The following is a 14,579-nucleotide window of genomic DNA, read 5'->3' on the forward strand; positions in this document are numbered from 1 at the left end:
TTAGATATATCACAAATATGCGAGACAAATTATTAATATTACATTACTAGAAATGATGGACAAGAATAGTGTAAATTATAAAAATAGTTTTGAATTAAAACTAAAACAAGAAATGCAGGACAAGAATATTAATATACATTACTAGAAATGCAGGACAAGAATAGTGTAAATTATTCTTACAAACTTACAAACTTTATGTGTTCAACACATATATAATTTGAGTTCAACATATTTTTAACATATTTTTTGTTGAACATCGATTAAAATTGTGTTGGATAAGTACATAAACTAATTTTTCAATGTAAGTTAAACGTATAATATAACTAATATTTATGTTTCTAGACCCTACCCAAACCCCAGAGATATAGTTTAAGCATCTTTATGGATATATTCATCATAATGATAATTAGTATTCTACACCCGATGTTAAACCCTAGTTACAAATGTGTTGAATGCACGATTAATTTATGCGTTATTTTTAAAAATTGTGATGTTTTTTCGAGAAATTTTAACATGAATACTTTTGATAGCTAAGGATTAACATGATGGGAGAATAAAAAAAAATTCAAAAAAAAGTTTGTAAATTTGTAACTTAAAAAAGATTTTATTTGATCATATCCCTATATATATATATATATATATATGAATGTATGTCATGGCACCTAAGTTTGGTGGTGCCACAAAAATCAATTATTGCCGTATTATGCTAGAAAATATGATAAATTTTGAATTAAGTATTTATTTAATAAAGTTAATTATGGTAACAAATTAAAAATTATCTACGTAAATGATATCAAATATTTTTCGTGAAAAGCATGTATAATGTCTTATAAACATATATAAAAAACCGAGATTTTATTACTAGATTTAAAAGTATTTGGATGACTCTTTATCTCCCGACCACCATTCACATAGAAATTAGAATAGTATTACATTTGTACTTTAGAGGGTAAATATGTCTTTTCAAAAACCCTAATTTTTGCATATATAACCAACTTCTTGTTCATCGTGCCCAACCCCTAAATTGCATAGTTTCAGTCTAGCAGCCGTCTGTCTCAATCTCAAACTCTATATAATCACAATCTTGAATCGCCCGTGTCTCTCACTTCAATATTATGTATATATGGTCTAAATTAATTTCTACTTGTATCTGATTCAAATTGTAAGTATATCTGATCTATGTCAAATTCTACGTATATCTGGTCTCAATCTGAGTGTGTCAATCTCAATATCTAGGTACATATCTCCAAGTAATTTTTAACTTTATATTCATGTTATTTTCGTTTGTGGTTATAATCTATCGTATATTTATTGTTTCATTTGTTTCAATACAGGTTAAGTTTGGTTCCGGACTATTCAGCAGTTCCCCAAATCGACTATCAAATCTGTAAGTATGAGCTAAATCTTAATCAACTTCTAATATCCAACATTTCTCAAAATAAAATTTTAAATTTAATTCTTTAAGATTGGCCCATATCATTTTCCATTCATTTCTTCCTTTTTTTTTTGAAATCAAGGTAGAAGTTTAGAATTCTTCGCATCGAACATTGAATATTGGTTGCTATCTTTATATATTATTTCATGATTTGTATCATTATTATTATTATTATTATTATTATTATTATTATTATTATTATTATTATTATTATTATTATTATTATTATTATTATTATTATTATTATTATTATTATTATTATTATTTCCCTTCTTTTAATAAAAAAGAAAATGAAATGATTTTGAAAGCGAATCTCGAACATGAATATTTCCTTATTTGATCAGGAACCAGGATCGAACCACTTTTCGATTTGAAAACCGAATAGTGGGGTTCGTTGTCGGTTTTGATGATTATTGGCCAAAACTCCCTTATTCGGTGCCGAAAATGTCTAGGAGGGGAGTCCCTCGTTAGTTTTTATAGATAGCGCCAAAACCCTCTCTGTTTGGTGCATATAAGCTGAACATGAGGTGTTTTTCTCTAGTCATGTTTTATATCGGGTATTTTTCTGAATTCTGTTCAGCTCAAAGCTCGAATAAGGTGATCGTTCTTGTATTCGTCCTTCTGAAAGGATGCAATACATGAATTTGTGTGGTTTTGGACCTGAACAAGAATCTTATTTTTTTAATATGAACTTATTTTTACATTCGTTGACTGGTAATTATTTTTATAATCATCATTGATGACGAACTCGAAAAGGGATCTATTTTAAAGAGTTCGTGGAGTGTTTTCTAGATCCTTTGAGGGGATAATATTAACATCATGCCCCTAAATTCTTCAATTATTTCAAAGCCAATCTAATCACTGGTAAAAGCAAAAATACACTTTTCATTTTTGCCTCTATAAAAGGTGTAAAGAGGTCTCATTTCCTCTCTTCTTACTTCTTTCATTCTTCAAGCATTCTATGTTCCTCTGTTCTCAAATCTTTTGATGGTTTTTATGGAAACCTTCTTTTTATCTCTCTCCCTCAAGATGGCTGACTCCAATTCTTCCAGTGAGATTAATATTCCTATTTACGACAATGGAAAGTAAATGAAAGTGGTCAAGGATCCTCGCCTTACTCTGGCAAAGAAATTCATTGTCCATGTGAGTGTAGTAAACATTCACAACATTTTTGATGAGTTTGGCAATGCATTCCTAAACATGCTTTGTTGTGAAGCGACCAACATCCCCTCCAAGTATAACCAGTAGCTAGCAGATCTCCAAGCCAACTTGTTTAAGATTAGTTGCAGCGATAGCCAACGAAGGGGCCTGCAATCCCAAGTCACGATTTCTTTACATCCATAAGGAACCCTTTATACAGGCTTCAGGTTTCAACCTCCTTGTTCATTTATCATCTTCTGGCGGAGGCTAGAGTTTTCCCCACCCAGCTCATGCCCAACAGTAGTTGGAGGTTCATATTTTGCTACCTTTTTCAATATAGCGAAAACCACTTAGCTCCTATTATTGTCGTGTTTCATTATCTGTTCAAATTCTTGAACATCTCTAACCATAATTGTGGGTACATATCACCCACCGTAGTTTGGAAATCTCTTGCTTTCACCCCGAGTACCTCTCTAGACTATTCTTAAATAGAAGAAATAGTGGTATTGGGTCGAGGTCGAGGGGGGTGATTGGAATTAATTTTTAGAGCCAACTTTCTTCATGCATGTATCAACCTAGCAGTGGATGACAAAAATGCAATTAAAGTTCATACAAGGGACTGTGGCCATTTTTGTGCAGGCCTATCTTAGAACTTTTTTTTCAAAGGCTTATTTTAAGCCTTTTGGGGCCTGTAGGCATGACTTCTTATTTCTTCCATCATTCTTCCTTTTTCTTATATTATGTTTTAAATGTTTCTTATTGTTTTTCTTAGCCATGGTAGCTCTGGGCAAGATATTTGCTCAAAGGGAGGCTGGTGCAGTAAAGGGTGCTAGGGCGATAAAGCCAAGGAGAGTAGAACATCCTCTAAACCTTTAGTGGTTGAGAATGAGAAAGGAGTTTTCTTCTTTATGAAAAAAAAAATGTCTACACAATTTGATAAGACGCCCTTTGATCCAAGAAGGGGTCCAAATGGTCCAAGTTTGCCACCTCTCCAAGAGATCACCGAGGAATTATCAAAACTTCTGATGATTCTCATATTGAGTTCTAGGGAACTCACGCCATTGCAACAATATGTGTCCTTGTTTTTTAACTCGGTTACTTTCTTCATTTCTTACCTTTGACTTGTTCAATTTTCCTCTCTTTTGTTTCTTTCAAGCAAATGTCTCTCTATAGTAGCTTTGCATAATCTTAGTTATTGGAGAATGCCAAATAGAAGACGAGCTGCAAAAATCTCAACATGCATGGATGTTGAGTTTCGGGAGATTTGCTCGGGATAGCTCATTGCCAGCATGTTGCCATATCTTCTTCTTCTTTTGCTCAGAGGGTGGTAACATATTTTATTCAAGTTACTTCTAGCCTTCTGGAAAATAAGGTGGAAGGGCCATGAATTCCACAAAGGTAACCTTAAAAAGTTTCAAGTCACGATTTTCTTCCTCCTCTTAAGATCCATCTCTTGGGAAAAAATGATAAGTACTTGTAAAGTGCATTATAGATATCTTAATTGTAATTGATACAACCTAACAAGGCTTTCCTCTAACTCTGATTTCCGGGATTCACATTATTTTTAAGCCAAATGACATGCTCATCTCATAGCTTGCCAATTAATTTATCAAGTTTTCCTTGGACATACCATTAGGTTGATTCAAGGTAAAAGATCTCCAAAATATTCTTCGATGTTCTCTTCTTTTTATAGTCTCTACACCTTTTTGTATGTAGTGTCTACTAAATGTTGAAGTTCATGCAAGCCCATCGATCAAACTATAACGCAATATATTTTAAAAGGCAACAACATTTCAATAATTATATATTTATGATTTCAACGATCTATAGGGCGAGTAATTCTTTTACATATGTCTGGATGCCGATTTATATTTAAAATATTGATAAATGTATGCATTTATAGGTGATATTGAAAACTATATATGTTTTACAAGTAGAATATTATAAAATATGTTATTTTATAGGTGACATGTTATTCTGTTTGCACACAAACTATGTTGTTTCAGATGTCCAACAAAATAGTTGTCTCGGTATAATATTTTATAATATGTATGTCTGTATATATATGTGTGTGTATCTATCTATCTATCTATCTATCTATCTATCTATCTATCTATCTATCTATCTATCTATCTATTAACTCCTGTCACTCCATTTATACCACAAGATATGATAGTCAATTCCAATATATAAATATAGACCTACATATGTTACTACTGGTACTCTCCATTACTCTAAATCACCTCTTGTATCTGCACCTTGTTGAGGTGATAGATTTTTTTGTCTTATCGTCTCCAGAAGCTTACGAATACATATAAATTCTTATATTAATAAATTAATAAAGTTCATGGTGTATGCCCAATGGAACCAAAATAAAAAATAATTAGAGAAAACTAAATGACTACATGCATGCAGAACTAAAAACTATAGTAATCTAAAAATATGGATGTCATGGTCACTAGAAATCTGCAATTCTCCCACATAATATATTGCATCGAAATACAAATGGCACTAAGAACTTGCTAGAAGTAATAAAAAATCATTGAGTATTTTTGGTAGGATTGTAAGCGGAAGGAAGGAGCAACTTGTGGTTGAAACCAACTTGTTTTGCCTTGGTGATAATTTCATGCATGTCCTGTACCATTTTACCTCGGCACCTATTGCTCGTTCCCTAAGCCTATCCATCTCATCATCCTTGGAAAGTAACTCCTTTTCTTTGACCTCGGGCTGATCCCCTAGGATCTCCAATTCATAGTTCTTTTCTTCCACCTCTTGCACCTTCTCATTATGCTGGTGGTTGGTGGTCTCTTGAATTTTCCTATATTGTTCTTCTTGAGCTTTGAGCTTTTCCCTAAACTGCTTAAAAGCCTTTTCATCCAAGTGAAGATTCTTTTGCACAATTACTGCCTCATTGGGCACTACATTAAACAAGTAAAAACAACATAACATTAAAATGGCGAAATAGTAATAGGCAGCAAAGCTAAAATAACCACTATAATCCCAAATATCTAGTTTCCTACCCATCAACCATGTAATATTAAGTGAACTTAAAAAAATTGTTAGCTTCTACCATACCTTCAAAATGAATTTAGTTTGAGAATCCATATCCACAAAATTTGATGTGGTCAAGCAACACTGTAATGGCTCCCACCATCTTCAGCCTGAGAACCTTTTCTTGTTTGCTGGTGACTGGATTGACCTCCAGCATGATAACTCTGTCCTACATCATATTTTTTTTGGTTTTCACAGCACTTCTATAAGGACTATTTTCAATGCATTTGTGAAATTCTCTAGACACCATTTCAGGTACAGAGGAGGCAAGACTTAAAACCTCCACCAACTCTTGCCAAGTGCAGTTTCAGTCTGGTAATAATGTTTACCACCTTCAAACAGTAATTGCTCCTGATCTTTATTCCCTTCTGGGCCTCTGTTTCAAATTGAGCATCAACCTTAATGTCATGCGCCCAAAGTTGCATCAAGAGTACCGGTATCACTATTGACATTACATGATAATGAAACAAAAGAGCGGTACTGGTGTTTATGCCACTTGGGCACACGGCACAAAGATTGATTCTCATTTTGAAACAGAGGTCCGGAAGGGAATAAAGATTAGTTGAAATTACTGTTTGAAGGTGGCTACCATCATTATCGGAGTGAAACTACACTTGGAAAGAGTTGGTGGAAGTGTAATGTCTTGCCCCTCTGTACCAGAAATGGTGTTCGGAGAATTTTGCAAATGCTTTGAAAACAGTCCTTACATAAGTGCTTTGAAATCCAAAAAGAATCATATGATATAGGATGAAGTTATCATGCTGGAGGTCAATCCAGTCACCAGCAAACAAAGACAAGTGCTCAGGATGAAGATGGTGGGAGCCATTACAACGTTGCTTGACGACATCAAAATATTATGGATATGGATTCCAAAGCTAAAATTCATATTGGAGGTATGTTAGAGAAGCTTACAATGTTTTAAGTTCACCTAATATTACTTCCTGTTAGGCAGGAACCTAGAGATTGGGGATTACAAGGGTTATGTTAGCTTTGTTTTCGGTTGCTGTTGCGTCCTCCTAATGATAATGTTTTTTTTACTTGTTTAATGCAGTGCCCAATGAGACAAAAATTGTGCAAAAGATTCTTCACTTGGCTGGAAAGGCTTTTAAGGATTTTAAGGAAAAGCTTGAAGCTCACGAGGAACAATATAGAAAAATTCAGGTTACCAACAACCTCCAACTTAATGAGAAGGTGCAAGAGGTGGATGAAAAAAACTATGAATTATTAGATCCTAGGGGTTAAACTCGAGGTCAAAGAAAAGGAGGTAAACTGCTAAGGACGATGAGATGGATAGGCTTAGGAAAGGAGTAATAGCAGCCGAGGCAAAATGGTACAGGCAGGGAAAAAAATGAAATTATCATGACAACAAAACAAGTTGGTTTCATCAACAAGATGCACCTGTCTTTCTCTTACAATCGAACTGAAAATACTCAATGATTATTATATTACTTGTAACAAGTTCTCACTTCCATTGGTATTCGGATGCAATACACCATCAACCTTAATTATTTATATAAGATTTTATATGTATTTGTAAGCTTCCGGAGATGATAAGACACAAAATCTACTACTTGAACAAGCTACAAATACAAGAGGTGGTTCAAAGTAGCAGAGAGTAGCACCGGTAACACAGGGTCTATATTAATATACAGGATTTGATTCCTCTTCGACGATCATATCGTGTCCAAAGCACCCTTGGTATATTAAATTGTATATAATATAGCATTGATATATAGTGATCAGGCATTAATATGTATGGAAAAAAATTGAAAGTAACCATCATTGTCAATGGAACAGGCCATATATACGCGTCTAGCCTATAATACATGTGGAGATGGAGCAAAAGAAACATCATTAGTCTTACTGATGTTGTCAAATATTAAATTTGAATTGTTGCTTGGTCAGGCTAGTATTTCGATGATATCAAATATTAAGTTTGATGCCTATATGCTACATTGCAAGAGAAAATCAAGCAGACGAAGTCTTTTCTAGCTAAGGCTGCTTTCCCTGAAAATGCTAATTAAACTCCTTCCCCTAATATCAAAATAGATAAAAATGCCATTCAATAGAAGCAAGATTTGTTGGTGACGCTGCAAGAAAGGCCTCATTACATACGTGCAGATAGATGAGTTATTGAGGACTTATTACAGACGTGCAATTTTTCAGACCCCGGCCAGGACGATGACAAAGTCATTGTAGAGGTACATTACTTATTTGTCCATTGTGCTATTTATTTGCTCGAGAATTTATTCTGAATGATTGTTTAGTTAATTTGTTAATTAAGTATCATGTATGTTTAGGTTTTGCTCCGTAGTTATTCTATTCTTATAATCTTTAATGACTTATTCTCTAAACTTTATTTTGTAATCTCATGTTGATATAACAGCCTAGTCAGCCAGCGGGAAAGCCAAAAGAAACTGCTGTGGAGGAGACAAGTGAGATTGAAGGAGTTTGACCCCGATACCCATTTATTCCCCTTACAAGTTTAGAAAAGTGAGGCCCATATACTGTGTTGGTTGTTAGAATTGACATTTTGCTACTGCACTTGATATTTTAGATCAGTGATGATGTCAAAAATTAACTTTTATATTTTTAGTTGATGGATTGTGATAAAAGTGATCGTAACTCTATATTTTGGTAATGACTTGAATATTTTTTTTATTTAGCTAAGGTTAATGGTTATTTGGCTCGATATTTACATTTGTGTCTTTATATGTGGATATTAGTTAATTTGTATTTTGATTTAAAGCAATTGTTATTAGGTTTATACATGTTGGCTAGAAATCTGCATAGATTGTACTTTTTTAAATATGGTATAATAAATTCGATCATGACATAAAATAGGTAAAATAATTTTGACCATTTATTTTCAACCAATTAAATTCGATCGAAAAAATTCGATATAATATTATGAGCGGGAAAATGTTAATTTTCGGAATCATGGGCATTCAAATTGTTTTGGCAGAATTAAAATAAAGCCTCTCGGCTTCGCCAAGGAACCCCATCTCTCAAAAAATTCAAAAACCTTCTTTCTCAGTTGATCGATCTTTGATTCTATACATGCAAATCCATTTACAACGGCGGTCATACTCGCGTCCTCTCCGTCGATCACTACATCTCTTTCTCAGATTGTTGATTCGATTTTAAGGACTTAATTTTTTGGATTCGGTAAGTTTATTCACTCAGTATCATATGTAATCAAGATATTCCCGTCTCTTTGAATAGGTACGTTTTTTTCTCGAATATCTTGTTGTTGTGATCAATGATAATTGTTTGTTGTGGTTATTGTCCAATTTGTTTGTTTTGTATATTTTACGATAGCATATCTACTTCATAGATATCTTTTCATATTTTTGCTCTTCTGATTTTAAGGTTGTGTAAAAAATTTAGGTGATCGAAATCTTGGATTTGTATCTGGTTTGTTAATTTTGTTTGGATTATTGTGTAGATCAGGTCGAGTTTGTAACCCTTTTCCGAATTTTTTTGACATGCTTTTGTCTTTGCCGTAATTTTGTTATGGTTGGCCGTAATATTATTTTGAAATCGTGTTCTTGGTGTTCTTGATTGTGTGGGTTGTTAAGTGTGTGCTTGATCTTCTATATTAATAGTTTTAATTTTGTAACATGGTTTTAGGTGCATGTAACATTTTATTTTATTTATGTCATTGTTATTATATAATACATACATTTTTAAATCGGAAAAGAATCTAATTTGGTATGTTTAGCATTAGATTGTGCTAATTTATCATTTAATTTGATGTTTCATATTGCATGTGCTAATATTATGGCTAATTTGTGATATTTCAAATTTCTTGCAGGTTAAATACTCTTTATGAATATTTATTATCTTTTATGAGAGTCGTCATTGATGACTTTATTGTGCCTTTAATGGCTTTTAGTACCTTTTTGGTTGTCATTTTATGGCTTGTGTTACCATTGTGATGGTCATTATATATGATTGATATATATATATATATATATATATATATATATATAATTATGTTTTCATCTCTATTATGTTATTACTCGATTAAATATTTTAATTTTATGAGTCTAACCAAAGGATTTTCCTTTGGTTAGATTTCTCTTGTTAGTTTTAATTATATTTTTTTATTTTTTTATTTGTACTCTATTAAATATGTACGCTCTTTTCTTTTTTGTTTTCATTAGATTTATTATTTTTTTACATTAATGAAATTTATATATATATATATATAACATATATATATATATATATATAACATATATGATTTTCTTGTATATTGATTTATGTTTTGTTTTGTTTGTTTCTCTTTTCAGGATACTTTGGAGCGAGCTTTCCTTGTGGGTATTCTTTTCTAATTCATTTAAGCTTTATTGTCTAAATGTCCGGAGTTATGCTTGCATGACTTTCGGTTAGATGATAAACTTTCTTGAAAGAAAGAAATCCCGGATGCAGTTTATTGTATTTCATCCGTAGGATGATCAATTTCATCCGTAGGAAGGTTCTTGGCGGTAGGAAGCCGCAAGAGAAGTTGTATGATGATGGGTAGTAGTCGTTAGTTTTGTAAGTTATGATGAAAAGTGTATGTGACTATTGGTGATGATAGACAATGGTGGCAAGTCATAGAAACGTCTGGTAATGGTGGTAAGAGGTCCATTATTACGATTTGGGTGAAGATGATGGTCATATACGTTGCATATATGTATGTATATATATATATTTATTTATTTATATTCGCGAGATATGCTATATTTAAATTAGTAATATGTTATGTACAAATTAGTGATTTCTGTAGTTAAAAATAGTGATAAAAAACTGTCCAAAAACTGGATTTTAGTTTTTAGGCTAATTTGGTTTCTATTGGAGTAGGAATCTATATATATATATATATATATATATATATATATATATAGGCTCATGATCAAATAGAAATCACTCTTAAAATGAAAACTAGAAACCAATACAAGTTAGTGACATTCTTAGTACAATTTACTGATATTTTCTTTAGGATTTAGTGATCTGTGTTGCAGGAATTAGTGAAAACTTGCAGAAACTGCCCAAAAACTCCAGATTTGTTCGAGATCTCCAGATCTGTTGATGTTTTTGATTCAGATGGTGGTGACGGTGGTGGAGATGGTGGAGTTGAAGGTGGAGATGGACGAAGGATGATTGTAGCGGAGGTCTGGGCGGCTTGAAGTAGGGGGTCGGAGCGTTGCCGGAATAGTGGCGGCTCCGCTGCGTTTTGAAGTTAAGCCGAGGTGGAGAAAGAAGTATGAACGGGGTTGAAGGAGGTTGAAGCAGCGACCAAGATGGGGCTGGTGAAGATGGAGGTCGAGATTGTGTTGTTAGAGAAATAATGGAGGTGGAGATGGAAGTGGTGGTTTTGGAGGGGGCGGGCTACATAAAGGTGGTGGTGGTTATGGAGGAGGCGGGGAAGGAGGTGGTGGCAGTGGCGGATGTGGAGGTGGGGTTGGTGAAGATGGAAGTGGAGATGGGGTTATTTAAGAATTTAGTGGTATTTGTTTTAGGATTTAGTGATATTCCAGCTTGGTTTTTAGTTTGTAGAATAAGGAGGTCTCTATTGGAGTAAGACTATATATATATATATATATATATAGTGGGTAACCAGTTACGTAACTGGTAACTAAGTAACTTCTAATCTTAACCATTAGATATTACATGCAGATGAGTTATGCTGGTACGCGAAGCAGAGGAGCCGTGCGACAGTTACCACGCCTAACCTAATTACTACAGAGTAATCCATATCCTAATCTATTTAATTTTATCGGATTCGGATCGGATCGGATGAGGAGTCAGATATTTTACAAGTCAATCCATATCCGGTTCATTCGAATCATGGATAATCGAATCGGATCTCTGATCCACTAAAATTTACGAAATATATTTTTTCACCGTGCACAATGTTTTAACCTTCCACAAAGAAAAAAAAGTGATATTTTCTAGCTATATTATTAATTCATGAGTTTTAACATAACAAGCACAAAAAAGAACTAATAAAGCAGTAAAGTAAAGTCTGCAATTTCATGTTATTAAAAAAAATGTAACTGAAAAACTTTGTTGGTTGTTCCTATAAAACCTTTCATATAATGTATCAAGTGAATAGAAAAACAATAAATAAGTTGCTTAATATTTTTGGAGGAAGCAAATTATGATCTGCTCCTCTATTCAATAAGCATTAAAATCAATAAATATGTCATAAATACAGAACTAGGTGATTGAGGAGGTGTTAAGTGAAAAAGTTTAGATCTTATGTTTTATACTCACTCTACAGTGTCTCTCATAACTGCAAAAGTGTTACAGAAAAAGTGTAATAATGTGCTAAAAAAGAATACAACAAAAAACCTAAATTATATAATAAATAAATTACAGAACTTGTGCAAAAATATAAAATCAACATATAAAAGCACAAAATCGATAGATCACACAATAATACAGAACATTAAAATTAAGTTATATATAATTTTCTTATTTAACGCTACATTTTTTTGTTCAATCGTATATATTTTAATTTGAAAAAAACTGTACATATGTTTTCTATTTTGTAACTTTTACATTTTCATTTTTTTTCTTTGACTTGTTTATATTTGTATATCCTATGATTATCGCTACAATATCTCGATATCCCTTATTTTTTATATTTTGAAATATAATTTGTTTTTAATATATTTATTGCTCAGTATGTTATGAAAATATCTTTTTTATGTTCTATTTTTTTTGTTCTTTATTTCTTAATATTTATAATTTTCTTCTTTGATTTATATTATATTCTTTTAGTGATGGTCATTCTTTTCTAAATATTTGTATGTTCTGTATTTTCTTATATTATATTTTAATGATATTAACAATAAATACATAACACAACTATAGAATATACAGAATACAAATAATTTAAATAAATTACAGAACCTGTATATAAATAAAATATAGAACACATGAAACAAATTACTGAACAAGTATATAAATAAAATACAGAACATGTATATAAACAAAATACAGAACATGTGAGACAAATTACAGAATATGTATATAAATAAAATACAGATAACATGACACAATTTATAGAACAAGTATATAAATGAAATACATAACACATGAAATTTTTTGAATATTGAAATAGATAATATAAAATAGGAAAAAAACTAAATATAAAATATAAATTACAAAACATGAGAAGAAAATTTACAAAATATGTACACAAATAAATTACATAATAAGCAACACAGATTACAGAACTAAGTAAATGTATTAAAATTTTATATTCAGATTTTAAAATTTCAACATTATTTATTAGGTATTTTATTAAATCATTAGTTTTCCAACTTTTGAAAATAAATTAATTTATCGTTATATTTTTCTTACTAGAAGAAAATGATATCAGTTTTATGATTGAATATTCAAACAGAAGCATACTTAAAATTCTTTATAATATAGTAATTATAAAAAAAATAGATAAGGATTTTAAAAAATGAATACATATTTAAATTTTTTGTTTTCACATCTATCTAACCTAATAGTAATAAAAAATAATTTGATCTAGAGGAGGAAATAGAAAAGCAATTGACCGGGGTAATAATTTTATTTAGAAAATAAAATGCTATATTTAAAAGTTTGTTTGAGTGGCAGATTATCAGGGAGTTACATTCCACATTCGTGCTTTCACGCTTGCATGTTTTGTTTCTCTGTGTCTACATATACAAAAAGTAACCCGCGCTTTCAAAATCCAACGCTCCACACCGAGTTACTCAGTTACTCACATAAATTAGTTCCTCAATGAACCATACCCTATATATATATATATATATATATATATATATATATATATATATATATATATATATATATATAGAAAAGTTTTATGCAGACTGATTTTTGTGGAGGCTTTAGAAACTTAATCACAACCATCCATTTCTTATCCATCCAAGGGCTGCAGATATTTGTCCTGCAAATTCGTTTTCTCTCCCTATCCTGACCTGCACTTCTAAATCGGTGAAGAACAAGCAGAACTTCTAAATCTTGCATAACGTATAATAATAATTCCATAATATTGGTGTTCAATCACCGAAATCCTAACAAATAAAAATAATAATTGCATACAAAACAAAGATGTAGTTGGACATTGCTAAAATTAGCACTGAACTCATTGTCATTGTCCTGCAACGAATTGAATTTGTTGCAAGACAAAATAACACTTAGATATATCACAAATATGCGAGACAAATTATTAATATTACATTACTAGAAATGATGGACAAGAATAGTGTAAATTATAAAAATAGTTTTGAATTAAAACTAAAACAAGAAATGCAGGACAAGAATATTAATATACATTACTAGAAATGCAGGTGAAGAAAAGTGTAAATTATTCTTACAAACTTACAAACTTTATGTGTTCAACACATATATAATTTGAGTTCAACATATTTTTAACATATTTTTTGTTGAACATCGATTAAAATTGTGTTGGATAAGTACATAAACTAATTTTTCAATGTAAGTCAAACGTATTATATCACTAATATTTATGTTTCTAGACCCTACCCAAACCCCAGAGGTATAGTTTAAGCATCTTTATGGATATATTTATCATAATGATAATTAGTATTCTACACCCGATGTTAAACCCTAGTTACAAATGTGTTGAATGTACGATTAATTTATGCGTTATTTTTAAAAATTGTGATGTTTTTTCGAGAAATTTTAACATGAATACTTTTGATAGCTAAGGATTAACATGACGGGAGAATAAAAAAAAATTCAAAAAAAAGTTTGTAAATTTGTAACTCAAAAAAGTTTTTATTTGATCATATCCCTATATATATATATATGAATGTATGTCATGGCACCTGAGTTTGGTGGTGCCACAAAAATCAATTCTTACCGTATTATGCTAGAAAATATGATAAATTTTGAATTATTTAATAAAGTTAATTATGTTAAAAAATTAAAAATT

The 14,579-nt window shown here is 31.3% G+C and overlaps 1 protein-coding gene across 1 annotated transcript; it reads left to right on the plus strand.

Moving 5' to 3' along the window:
* Positions 1 to 6,488: 6,488 nt before the first annotated feature.
* LOC135152838 (uncharacterized) lies at positions 6,489 to 11,113 on the plus strand. The gene is made up of 4 exons (XM_064093957.1): positions 6,489 to 6,519; positions 6,678 to 6,817; positions 10,639 to 10,788; positions 10,958 to 11,113. Exons 1-4 carry the CDS (start codon positions 6,489 to 6,491, stop codon positions 11,111 to 11,113), a joined length of 477 nt encoding a protein of 158 aa, XP_063950027.1.
* The last annotated feature ends 3,466 nt before the right edge of the window (positions 11,114 to 14,579 follow it).

Source organism: Daucus carota, chromosome 5 (assembly GCF_001625215.2).
Source record: "Daucus carota subsp. sativus chromosome 5, DH1 v3.0, whole genome shotgun sequence".
Lineage (NCBI taxonomy): Eukaryota > Viridiplantae > Streptophyta > Magnoliopsida > Apiales > Apiaceae > Daucus > Daucus carota.

Bases quoted from the DNA above. Each gene is read 5' to 3' on its own strand.
- LOC135152838 (XM_064093957.1), top strand. From the start codon at position 6,489: ATGGATTCCAAAGCTAAAATTCATATTGGAG. The intron at 6,520-6,677 runs GTATGTTAGAGA...TGTTTAATGCAG, and splicing joins AGCTAAAATTCATATTGGAG to TGCCCAATGAGACAAAAATT. The intron at 10,789-10,957 runs GTCTGGGCGGCT...TTGTGTTGTTAG, and splicing joins GAAGGATGATTGTAGCGGAG to AGAAATAATGGAGGTGGAGA.